The sequence below is a fragment of the Herpailurus yagouaroundi genome, unplaced genomic scaffold (assembly GCF_014898765.1).
Source record: "Herpailurus yagouaroundi ecotype Mexico unplaced genomic scaffold, PumYag 29, whole genome shotgun sequence".
NCBI lineage: Eukaryota > Metazoa > Chordata > Mammalia > Carnivora > Felidae > Herpailurus > Herpailurus yagouaroundi.
The window spans coordinates 83,881,033-83,893,954 of NW_024412377.1; the positions used below are offsets into that span (position 1 = coordinate 83,881,033).

A 12,922-nucleotide genomic window follows, 5' to 3' on the forward strand; every position below is an offset into this window, starting at 1 on the left:
ATAAATTTTAGTAAGTAGGTGAATTCACAAATGTGGAATCCACAAATAATGAGGATTGACTATATATAGTAAAGGATTTGTTAAAAGGATTTGACCTGGGATTTGACCAGAGCTGGTTAAGCTCTGTAAGAATGTCGACTTTGCATCCATGCTGGAGCTTGAGACCACAGAGCAGACCTTTATGAAAGGGAGATGGATGTAAAGTGATGGAGAGCAAGAATGAGACCCCCATAAGCATGAACTGGAGCCCATGAGGATGGACATAAGCTCATGTTAGTTCTTTTTGCTTCTGTCCTTGGTGGTGTGGGTGTCCTATAGAAAGCAGTGTCCTATCTACACAGACACACACACACACACACACACACACACACACACACACACACACCTGGCCCAGGCATCAGGGATGCTGAAGGGGAATTCAGTGAGGGTGGAACAGGTGCACTTCTGGCCACTCATGCCGGTGCTTGAGCTAGCAGATGAACTACAACACACATGAGCTAGAAATGGCTGCCGCTTGACTTCAGCCCTCCAAACGTCCCACAGAAATTTCCTTTCTGTAGCATCCTAACCAGAAACACACAATTTGAAACATAGTTCTGGGAAACATAGTTCAGTGTAGCTAAACTGACACATTACAGAACCTCCACATTCACCCCTTGTCACCTTGGCAGTTATCCACATCTTCTTAAACCAAACTTAATCTGCAAATAATTGTAGACATTAACAAAGTCACGCTTGCACCTGATGTGATACAATTATCCCATGTACGAACGAAAACACACAACGCCTTTCCTCAGGAAAGGATACAAAGTTCTTTTGTTGTCTTTGGCTGATGTCCACTCTTCTTACCTTTTGTATCCTGTAATTTAAATACTGAGAGATAAAGCTAATTTTGCCGACACATCTTACATGAAATGATAAAGAAATAAGAGAGGAAAACAAAAATGTTTAATATGTGTGTTCAAATCAAAATAAGAAAGAAATACCCATAGTTATTACATTCCTCATTTTTGTAACTGGCCCTGTAGCTATAGCTGGTATTTAAAACTACCTTCATTCCACGTTCCCTTTGTTCTTAACAAGCACCTCAACTGGTCATGGTTCCTTGCCTGGTCGGCTGACCCATACCTTCATTGGAAACAGCCGGGCCATTAGGTATCCTGCCTGAATTAGATGGTTGTAGATTTCTGTTGACATTCATCACAGGAAATACTAACGGGTGTCCTAGATGGTTTGCTGTATTGCAGACACACTCCTCTTTATCCCTATTGTGTAGTAGCAACTTGGTTATCCCTTAGTAATCAGGATCAATCACCCCAGCCAATATAGTAATACTCTTCCATTCCTTGTTAATTCAGTGGTGTAAGGAGCCCATAGTGGCAAGATGACAGTCTCAGCTTCCAGTTCAATGGAATCATTGTTGTGTCACTCAATAGAAGCATTCCTCTCTGTGGAACTAAGACCTTTAGATCAGCAGAGCCTGAAATCATAGAAATGAGGAGACACAGTTTTGTTAGTAGGTCACTGAGGGTAATAACAAGAGAAACCAGTCCCATTTCCATCCCTTCATTCCCAGATCTGGGAGAATTATCACATGAATTAAATGCTGATTTAGGGTATGTACCACACCCTAGAATACCAATGTATTCTCAGCCCCACGAGGTGTTGTCACCTAACAGGCACTGTAACCTAGTCACCATTTTATGAAGCCTGCTGCTTAAGGGATAACAGGGAATATGGTAAGACCAGCGAATGTGGGTCTTTCTTGTCCTCTGACTTGGCTAAGGCTCTTTCTTGTCCTCTGACTTGGATCTCTCTGATGGAAGCCAACTGCTGTATTATGAGTAGCTCTGTGCAGAGGCCCATGTGGAAAAGAATTGGTGGCTCTGGCCAGGAGTCAGTGAGTACCTGAGGCCTGCCCTCAGCCAGGTGTGTGACCTTGGAAAAGGATTCTCTCACAGATCAGCCTTGAGATACAGCCAACTCTGATTATGGTGAGACCCTATGCCAGCTACTCAGCTAAGCCACACTCAGATTCCTAACCCACAGAAGCTGTGTGTGCTCAATGTGTATCGTTTTAGGCTGCCCAGTTTTGGGGTTAATTCTTCTTCAGGAGTAAGTAATTTATACAACAGATTTAAACTGCACCTCTGCTGACCGCTCAAGCCTATGTAGAAACCACCAGAAGCTTTTTGGGGGCTGAAGCCTTATAAGGCTCATCCTGCTCTGATATCGTAGGATTTAAGAGCAGCTTTCTAAAAAGGCAGTAAAAAGTTCATTGAAGATAATTCATTCCTAGCCTTGTTCCCTGACTGCCTCATTAGACTTTGCTGTACAATGTATCAGAGAAAAGATGTTAAGTTTCTTCTTTATCACATTTGCACACTATATCATTTGATCACTAAGTCTTCTCACTATGTAGCTCTTATTTTTCTTAGGACAGAATTTGCTGCTCCCTGTAACTTTTCTATTCCCTTTGGGTTTTTATTCCAAAAAATTTGGCTTAAATCAGAAGGAGATTTCATGTTCACTCCCCAGCATATATCTATCTATTCCTCAAATGTTTTTCTATCACTTATTATATTCCAGGTACTATTCTGGAAGTTGGGGGCATAGCAGTAAACAATAGCTTATCATGACTATCTTTTCTCCCCCCAAAATAAAAAAAATAAAAAAAATAAATTAAAAAGAACTGTTTCCTGGACCTCTGCTAGTGGTAGATTCCTCCCTTTGAAACTGGCATCATGAGAAAAGAGGGCCAAACCCCCAGCATTTTCCACACGTACTTATAAAAACTGAACAGTTTTTCAATCAAAATCAGTGATTTCTCTCAAGGAGTTCTTTAAAAATGTTGAACAAGTGGTATGACATGATCAAAATGGGATTTTGAAGAAGATTAATTTAATAAATGGATAAAAGAAAGAAGCACGAACCTGGAGGCAGCAGACTCAGCTGGCCATGACGATAACGCTAGTAGAGGCAGATGGGGTGAACTGGATTGGTGGCAATTGGAACAGACAGGAAAGGAGAGAGATGACAAATATGACTCGGGAAGAATCTGCACTCCCTGTTGGCAAATAGATTGCATGTGGAGGCTCAGTGAGAGGGAGAAGACAACAGTAAGCTAGAATGAGAAGTAACTGGGATAATGAAAACATTACCAAAATATAGAGGAGCTGGAGGAGGAAATCACTTAAGGGCAAGAGAGGATGAAACTATTCTATGGCCTACTTGATGGAGGTGATGGCACTTGAGGGACGGCAGGAAGTTCAAGTGGAAATAACCAAAGCTTGTTGCTGTACCTTGGAAACACCTAAAATTCTCCAAGCCCAAGTTAATAATGGATATCTAGACTCTGCATTCAATTTAGTGAAGTCTTTTTTTCCCTCATCTTTCTAATTTATAAAGTTTTTCTTAAGCGATATTGTTTTTATTGTTTGACTAAAGTCTGTGGTCATCACAGTGAAATTGCCTGTAAAAATACATACTCATTTAACACAGTATTTTTCCTTCATTGCTGAATATGTTTCCCTTTACAAAAAAATAGATGTGTTGTTCATAGTAGATTCATTTTATCACTGTTATTTATCTGTGAATATATATGTATTTTTAAAACAGGTACAATAAAATTTTTAAGTTGTATTTAACACATCCATGGTCATTATTATCAGTACAGTCATGTTGTTTTTATTTTTCTTTTGAAAACAAATATTACACTTGACAACTCCACACTTAGAAGTTGGCAGTGTTGTACCTTATACTTAAAATGAAGTCTGACTTTTCACTTATCATATAGGGAATGGTGAATATTTGAAGGGTCTTGAATATCTGTCAACAGACTATTTGCCCCACCCCTATTAGTGGTGTTTCCTCCTAGTAAAATCAGCCAGTTAAAAACACTGTTATTCAAGAAATTACATAACAGGTTAGTAGGACCTATGTTTATCGTTTATTGTATAGCCCACATTCTCGTTGTTTGTATGTCTGTTATGAAATGGCAACAGCAAGTATCCACCTCACTTATCTTGTAGAAATGTTGTAAGAATAATTTGTGTAGTATCCGGAGGGACATTTTGAGTTCATCAGAAAGAAAGCCCTGTAAAAACCTAATGTGGCACTGTATATTCTCATTCATCATTTTAGAATTTAAGGCTATCATTTTAAAACTATTATTATTTTAATCATATGGGAATGAAAAAGCATTTGCAGACATATTGTCCCTTCCTTTCCCATCTCTAATTCTAATCTTAAACAACAAATAACTTAGTTGTTCATATTTTCGTTTGTGCTCTGTGACACTGATAAGGGTCACAAAATATTTCACAGAAACCAGAGTCACAGAAAGATAGAAAATACAGGATGAAAGCAACTGTGCTCCCTACGTGCCTCTCTGGGTGTGTGTGTTCAGTCGGCACACCTTCATTCAGCAAGCATTTACTGCAGTCTAGACGTTGTTCCAGGTGCCAAGGGGGTAGCAATGAATTACAACAAATAAAGGTCCCTTACAGAGCTTGCATTCTAGTAGGGGAGACAAATAGTAAACAAGATAAATGAGGAAAACATGTAGCATGCTAGATAGTGGCAATTGGTAGGAGAAATATAAAGCAGGAAGAGAGGACTTGAAGTATGTGGAGGTGGAGGCCAGAGAAGGCCTCACTGAGAAGATGACATTTCTGGGACATTCCTTCTAGTCCTGCGCTCCAGCCACTTCCCACTGATAAAGACAGTACTTGCCCATCTGACTTTAGAGAATCTTCCTAAATTCCAGGCTACCTACTGAGCTCAAAATTCTGTACCCTTATTCCCTCCCAGCATTCTCTTGTTCTGGGTCCTTGAAAACCTCAACTTCTCATCAGATCTATGAGTTCTCTAAGATTTCTGGTAACCATAAAGCATAGGAATGAGCAAGTTATTAAGGTACTCCACTCTTCCTTGAGCTACACATATAGAAAAGTGTAACATTTATATGGTGCCCTGGTTTTCACAGGCAAGGTTGCTTATGTCCAGGGGTGAAGGGACAGAGCCACTTCCAGGAGACCTGCAGGGTAAAAGGATCAGTATTTTGACACACCTGTGGTCACTCTGCACCAGGTTCACAAGGATGGCAGGCTCTGCCTCCTCACAGCTTCATTTTTCCACCTACTGTGAAGGAAATACCTGAAGCTCGATTCACTAAAGCTGTGTAGTCTAGAGATGTGATGCCTGTCAACTTATTTCCTCCCAGAACTTGTATCCATCTCATTTTTCCTTGTCCTTGTCTGTCATAGCTTGAGACAGACAGGCCTTTCTCTAATATTTCATTTTATCTAGAACACTTGATATAAATCAGGGCACCTCAAAATTGGAAAGATAATAGCATAAATATTAAAAAAAGAAAAAGGAAAAAAGAGAACCATAGTAGATGTCTTAGGGGTTAAGAATTAAACTTGAAAACTTACTATATTTAGATGACCCCATCTTGGTTCTGGATGTAGAAGGAGGCTGTTGATGACACATGCCTGTCAAGCCCCATTCCCCCTCCAGAACTGAAAGTGGAAAATTAGTAATTTCTAGGTATATTTGAATTGTAGAAAACCTGCTAACATAACCCTAATTTTACTTTGCTTAAATAGTCCAGATTAACTCTTTACAGTGACTGAACTTACTGAATATTTGCTAAATATTTACTTCAGTTTACAGCTGAAAACATATCTTTAGGAAATGACATGAAAGAGTTGTATCTCTTCTTTGTTAGTGAATCATCACTTGCTTCTAAAGATAGCAATGAAAAATCAACAGTAATTGCTTCTAGATGTGGTGTCATTCAGAATGTGTAGACAAGTTGAGTTGTCTAATATGTTTTTAGACACAGCTCAAATTAATTAGGTAATTGAAAATCTATACTTGCCTTGTAAACAGAACTTAAAATTCAAGGCATATTCTCATCTATGATATTGTACCACTATTTGACTATGTGTACTGCTCAAGAACTGTAGCATTCCTCTTCCCATTCAAAGGATATACATTCTAATCCTTTTAAGTGATGTTTTCATTAACTAAATAGCACTTTTCAGGCAGTTTTTGTTCATTACTGTAGAATTGGCCTTGTAGCTGTTATTCATCAGTTAGTTTCCCTATTCATTGTTCTATGCTACCTTATAATTATTAGTTAATGTAAGGGATGAGTATTCTAAAAGTTGACCACCAGAAATTCTTGTGTTTTCAGTGAATCATTCATTATAATTAGCTAGCATCAGGAATTCTGGGGAAATAACTGATTAGAGAATCATTTAGAATAACCTATCTAAATATGTGATATTTATGTAGATCACTAGTATTTTCCCTGATTATATATACTTAATCAGATCCAATATTTTCCTCTGCTTTTTATTCATTCAGTTTTCCAGTAATCACAGAGAATATAACTAGTTGCACTTCAAAAATCTCACTTAAAAAAAAATTAAAAATAGCCACCGTGTTTTTTACAGCTTTCTGAACCAATTTGCGAGAAATCCTTCAAAGAATTTGGCAGTAAAGGTGACAACTCTCCTTTTACTGAGCTAACTCTTCCTTTTAAAGATAAAAAAAAAATTAAACTATTTTTGGAATGCTTTAGGATAAATAACCAAATAATATGAATTTGTATTTGTACTTGAAAATTATACATTTTGAGTTCATTTGTAAGAGCGATTACATTTACTGTCCCGATAGCACTGTCTCATGGCTCTTAATGCTGTGTCCCTGATTGTTGGAAAAGTAAGTCAGTGCCAGTAGTACCTAAGACAGAAATGTTCACCCTTCTTACCGTATATTAAGTATTGCTCTCCCTTCCCATGGCTGTCTGTGCTTCACTTGTCCTCTATTTCTCCTTCCCTCTGTCACTTCGGTCTGGGTCACTGCTCTTGATGGTTCCCTCTGTGTCTGTATTCTGACCTCTGACTCTCTGTCTCTCATCTGGTTTAGTCTCTGTGTCTGATTCTTTCCTTACAGTTTTTGGCTTCTGTGTCTTCAGTCCCCCCACCTAGACTCTCTGTCTGCAGCCTGTGGCATCACATCTCCCCCAGCCCACCGTCTCTGCCCGCCCCTCCCTGCCTGAGCTGTGTGGTTTGCCTGGGTCCACGGCCCGTCACTCCTCTTTGTGCACTTTGTGCCTCCCTCAAGCCACAAGGTCTCTGCCCTTAGCCACACATTCTGTGTCTGCTTCCATCTGCACCCACCCTGCCCACTCTGTGTGTCTTGTCAGAGACAGACATCAAGTCACCAGTGACAAATCTGCTGACAAAATTACCCGGAACACAGAACTCTTCAGAAAAACTGTATTGCTTTCTAAAAGTGATCAGAAACATCTAAAATATAAAATCATTAGTACCAAGGTGAAAATTCAAAGTGAACATTAGGGACCATAGGCAGGCCAGATATTTTCAGTGTATAAAATACCAAGATGTTCTAAGTTCGTTATCAGTACTTTAAAAGAAGTCATAGTATTTTTTTAAGTTTTTGTTTCATCATATTTTTAAAAAGATAGCCCTTTTTTAGAGGAAAATAGTTCTATTTAATGATAAATTTTGAGAGATAATTTGATGAGTGAGTTTAGTTTTTAGGTGCTAGAATTGATTTAACAGATACATGATGTCTAAATATTCCTTGAGAATTGGTATGGAATTTCTGTCCATATTGTTTATTAATATCCCTTCACTCATACGGATCTCACCCCAATGCATGTTATGCCAATAAATAAAGAAATTTTATGCCAGCTAGTGTATAGATATTTTGAATAATCTCATGACACACACAATCCTTGACAGAATTCAGTTGTATTACATAATTTCTTAATTTCTAAAATACTTAGAAGTTACTTGTTGAAAATTTGGGCAAAGAAACATAAACATCATTTTAAGCTTTGTATAGCAAAGATCTCTACATATGAGACTCTTGTAAGAGACCTTAAATTAAAAATTGCTAATAATCGACTAAATTCAGTATTGGCTTAGAGATTCTTCTAATTTTAGCAAATACTTGAGGTATGTTTAGAAAGCAAATATGAATTATTTCGGATTTTTACTTTTATTTCCTTTTAGTAAATTGCCTTCAAAAAATTTTAGTGTTTCTTCCCATTTTAATTTATGTGGCAAAGTAGCCACACCTTTCCTGCTTAGTTTCCACAAGGAAAATGATTAAGCTTTGAAAAAGAGATGGTTGACTTAAGGCCACAAATACAAGTGATTAAATATAACCAATATTTGGGGCACCTGGGTGGCTCAGTCAGGTAAGCATCTGACTTCAGCTCAGGGCATGATCTCACGGTTCATGGGTTGGAGCCCCATGTTGGGCTGTGCGCTGACAACTCAGAACCTGGAGCCTGCTTTGGATTCTGTGTCTCCCTCTCTCTCTGCCCCTCCTCTGTGCTCTGTCTCCCTCTGTCTCTCAAAAATAAATAAACCTTAAAAAAAAATTTTTAAATAAACATAACCAATATTTGAGAAACATTAGTGAGAAATGGTGGGAAAGCTACTTGTGGAATTAGATGATATGCAGTTTGAATTTTATAGTGAAAGTACAGTCTTCTATAACCATTGTAGTTCCAATTTTTGCAGCACCAATATGGAAGAACAGTCTCTCAGAGTTACTTCGTTTTGCTTTTCTTTAGAAATAACATCAAGCATATAAAATCAACATATGTGGCAAAACCCAAATTTCAGAAAACCCAAATTTAGTTATTTTTACCAATTAATAATTTCTAATTAATTAGTTTCCCCTAAGATTAGAGTCTAACTTCCTGTTTTCCACAAACTTGAGTTATTCTTGGTTGTTTTGAGGCAAGAAACTAACTGTAAATATGTGTTCCTTAATTCCATAAAGATTTATTGAGCACTTAATATGTACTAGGCACTAGTCTAGACTAACAGTGTAAAGATTGATAGATATGCCTCTTGCCCCTCAAGGAGTTTGTGGTCTCCTAGCAAAAAGTCTTCTGTTTATTGCAAAGATTCTCTTTGTTCCTAAATAGAGAGCGTTCATTGAAATATATGGAGTGGGGAGGAAAGTTAAGGACATATGGTAAACTCCTTCAGGACCCAAGAGTAATTCTTAGTTCCCTGACATCCTCCTTTATTGACTGGTACCCCACTGCCACGTAAGAGTTAGCGCATCTTCTGAAACTGTCCACTTTCCTTCCATGCTATTGTGAGATCCTGACTTTTTACTTCAGATACCTGTTTCAAATGAATATATTACTTGTCATTTCAAACTCTTTAATGGTAGTAAGTCACCACTTATGAGTAAAAGCTTTGGATTTGTCATGACTGTGGGTAGTTTGTATTCTCCCAAATATGTAGGAGAATTAATTGTATAATATGATCAGATGAAGATTTATAATCACACTGCCTATTAAATAGGGATAACACTAGTACCATCTCATCGGGTTATGGTCAGAATTAAGTGAAACCATCCATATAGGACTGTTAAAATTCCTGGCATATAGTTGAGGCTCAGTAAATGTAGTCATTCTTCACTTTGCATGGTCCCAAATACCCAAATTTCAGTTACCATAGTTTAGTTAAATAACGCCAAATTCCCCCCCCACACACACACACACACAAAAAAAAAACAAGGTTCACATTTCAGTTACCCCAATGTATTAACTGGGAATGATTGCATTCAGTACAAATCTCTATGTAAATAACAGAAGCACATCGTGATCAGCAGCCAGTCACATCACTTCTTTCTAATTTTTCACTGGCCACTGCATATCTGTTATTCAGTTTATGCACAGATAGCACTATCTTCCATTTTATAAAAATAGATGACCAAAAGAGACCTGGCCAACAAAGATGAAAGTGCAGCAAAGAAATGGAATGCAGGAAGTAAAATTGTAAAGTGTTTGTGACGAAAAAGATGAAGATGTCCCAGAGAGAGTGACACTAGCAAAAAACACTCCACATGAAATGAATGCTCAGAGGTATTTCATGACATTGGAAGTGCGAAGGATAAAATGCTGGAAGCTGATCCAAACTTAGGAGTATGAAAATTAGCCAAGGCATAGAAAAGATTTGCTTGAACTCTATCATAAGTTCTATGAGGAGAAGGCAAGCACTGTTCAAACAACTTTGGTAAGTTTTTTACCAAGAAATAGAACATTTTCATTCTCAGTGTTTCTAATGTTTTAAATTCTTTTTAACATTTATTTATTTTTGAGAGAGCGAGACAGAGCACAAGTAGAGGAGGGGACACAGAATCCAAAGCAGGCTCCATGCTCTGCACTGTCAGCACAGAGCCTGATGTGGGGCCCTAACTCACATACCGCAAGATCATGACCTAAGCTGAGGTCAGACGCTTAACTGACTGAGCCACCCAGGTGCCTCTGTTTCTAATGCTTTAAATTACAGTGTACTAAATACAGTTGTTTTTACCATTTTTTTTAATTCCCCTACTTGCTTTTTGCTGGCCACAGGTGGATTTTTATGTTTTGACAAAAAAAAAAAAAATTTTTAAGGTCATGGAACAACCATAGTTTTTCCCATTGATTGTCATGATAACTGTGCATGGTTTCAACTTACATGGTCATTTTTTATAGTCATTTTATACTGTGCAGAGCAAGGACTTCCTATAGTTATTATTATTAGAAATTGTTTTATCCAGCAAGTCAAGTTCTACGGTTTTAGAGAAATTGTTCAGTTTTTTTCAATATTGAGAATTAAAAAATTTCTGTCATTTCTCTCCTGCTTGTATCTTTGTGTTTTCTAGACTAAGTCCTGATTCCAGTCATGTCTTTTCACAGCGTTAATTCTTAGAGCCTCCCCATGCATCTTCTCTTGAAATACAGTATTTATCCTCAGTTTGCCTGTTCTTTAGTATTCAATCTCATTTCTTCATTGTCCTTAATCTACTAAAATTCCACGCTGACCCTTTTCCCTTTCATTCTTCTTGCTAATGTCCTGTTCTTCCACACTCCCTGAAAGACGCTTGGTTCTTTAATAAATTGTTTTTCTTTCAGAATGACACCTGCCCTAGAACATATCCCTGTGAGAAACTTCTTTAAATTCATTGGTTTCTTCCTTATGTTTCATCTACATTCCTGTCAATCATAGAAGACAAATGTCTTTCTTGAATTTAAATTATTACAAGAAATTCTGTGTAAGCAAAATGTAAAATTCTAGCTGGAAGTTAACCAAGTTAACACTTGGAAATGATGCCATGATTGGCAACAAAATAAAAATTAAAAATAAATGCTGTGCATTTTCACTATACCTTTTTATACTTCTGGAGCCATGTGAATGTAGAGTTGGACATTCCAAAAAACCGTTAAATTTTCATTAAATACATAATGATAATTGAAATCTTGCTTTCAGTTCTCCATTCACACATAGCTGCTTTGACATAATTGCTTCCTAGAGTTCTGAGGCTTTCAGAAGATGAAACCTTCATCTGCCTGATGTTATGTGCACACACCTAGAATGGAGAACAGGCTACTGAGAGCTGCAGTGAACTCTAGAGAAATAAATGTGGGTTTGGGCATGAGTGTTCTGCTCAGAAGAGACGTTGATAGCCTGGTTGGTTCTCTTTAAGACCTTTGGAATCATAGTGAGATGACTTTGAGGAGGATTCAGGTAATAACTTGACTTACTACCTCACTGTCTGAAACCAGGGACTTTGTCGGGTTTAAAATGCTAAAAGGAGTTTTTAATTTATATATTTAGATAGAGTTACTGTGTTGGAACTTAAAATTTTAAGTCTGGTACTACCTCTTTTCCGTGGTTGTTATTACATTTCATGTTACTGAACATAAGTGTTCATTTTTCCAGAAAAGATATAAGTGTCTCTGTTAGGTCTGCTTTAGTTCATAGTTTCCTAAGGAGATTCCAGGGAAATTCAGAGACTCCAAATATTGCGATGGTAATGGCACCAAGATCAATTAATTTGGAATTTCTTTAACAAAGAAAAAAAAAATACCTAAAAGTGCCTAAAAGAATTATCTCCTATAAACAGAAATTCTCCTCTACTTCTCATTTACTTCTCTGAGGCCATGTCACCTCCTGAATTACTGGTTTCGTTGGTCATAAGTTGTCATTTCTGTTAGGTGTATTTTACTACTTAATATAATGGAATATTTTTCATTAAACAAGTTGTGTGTCTCTTGCTCTACAGTGTAAGGAGAGTACAAATTTGAATGCAGAAGAACAGTGACTAGACTAATCAATGCAAGAACATCCTTAAAGCTTTTCTTGTGTAACAAGGGCAAACTCAGCTAAAAAGTTTGTTTAAATCCCACTTGACATAACAAGAACCTTTACACTTTATCTATCTGTGACTATCTGTGAATATACCTGACTCATCACCAGAGTGCCTTTCAACTCAGCCCTGCTCAGCTCAGTTGCTCTTCCTGCCTTATATAGATAGACATTTAAAATTCTTTGAGGCTTCTGGTGAAGGCTGTAGAGTTTTTATATTTAATATTATTTTATAGCACAGGAAGTTCATAGTTCATGAACACTGCAGCTCTACAAAATATAATGGAAGGATTTTTCCCCATATACGCAAAACCACTTTGTAGCCTCTGGCTATGTGGTTGTTTTACATCTGTGTCATGAACTTTTACTTCTAAGCAGCAATTATGTCACAGCAGAGTCATTTTTTTTTTAATAACAAAAAGAAGTAACAACAACAACAAAAAAAGCCCTTCATAATCTGAATCTGAAAGTAAGATAATGAAGAGATTCTATGTCGGTAGTCCTACTACATTCTAGTTTTTCTCTACATATTTTATGAGTAAAGCGTTTGGCCATCAGTAGCTGTCCTTTCGCCCTGTTCTTGTCTTCTACTCTCTCCTGTGCCGAACAGTGCTATTAATCTATTTTACACATTTATTTCTTTTTTAACATTTTTATTTTTTAACGTTTATTTATTTTTGAGAGACAGAGAGAGAGTACAAGCAGGGGAGGGGCAG

General features: G+C 37.3%; 1 protein-coding gene across 11 annotated transcripts in view; it reads left to right on the top strand.

Annotated features, from left to right (window-relative positions):
- Positions 1 to 12,922, top strand: part of ARB2A (ARB2 cotranscriptional regulator A) — a 431,807-nt gene that overhangs the window by 285,008 nt on the left and 133,877 nt on the right. The window contains exon 10 of one of the 11 annotated variants that reach the window (XM_040448588.1): positions 2,839 to 3,647. The exons of 7 other annotated variants lie outside the window; for them this stretch is intronic. In XM_040448588.1, coding sequence (XP_040304522.1) covers positions 2,839 to 2,846 — 8 coding nt within the window. In that variant the 3' untranslated portion in view covers positions 2,847 to 3,647. 3 more of the 11 variants (XM_040448598.1, XM_040448570.1, XM_040448560.1) reach the window with 3 other exon arrangements.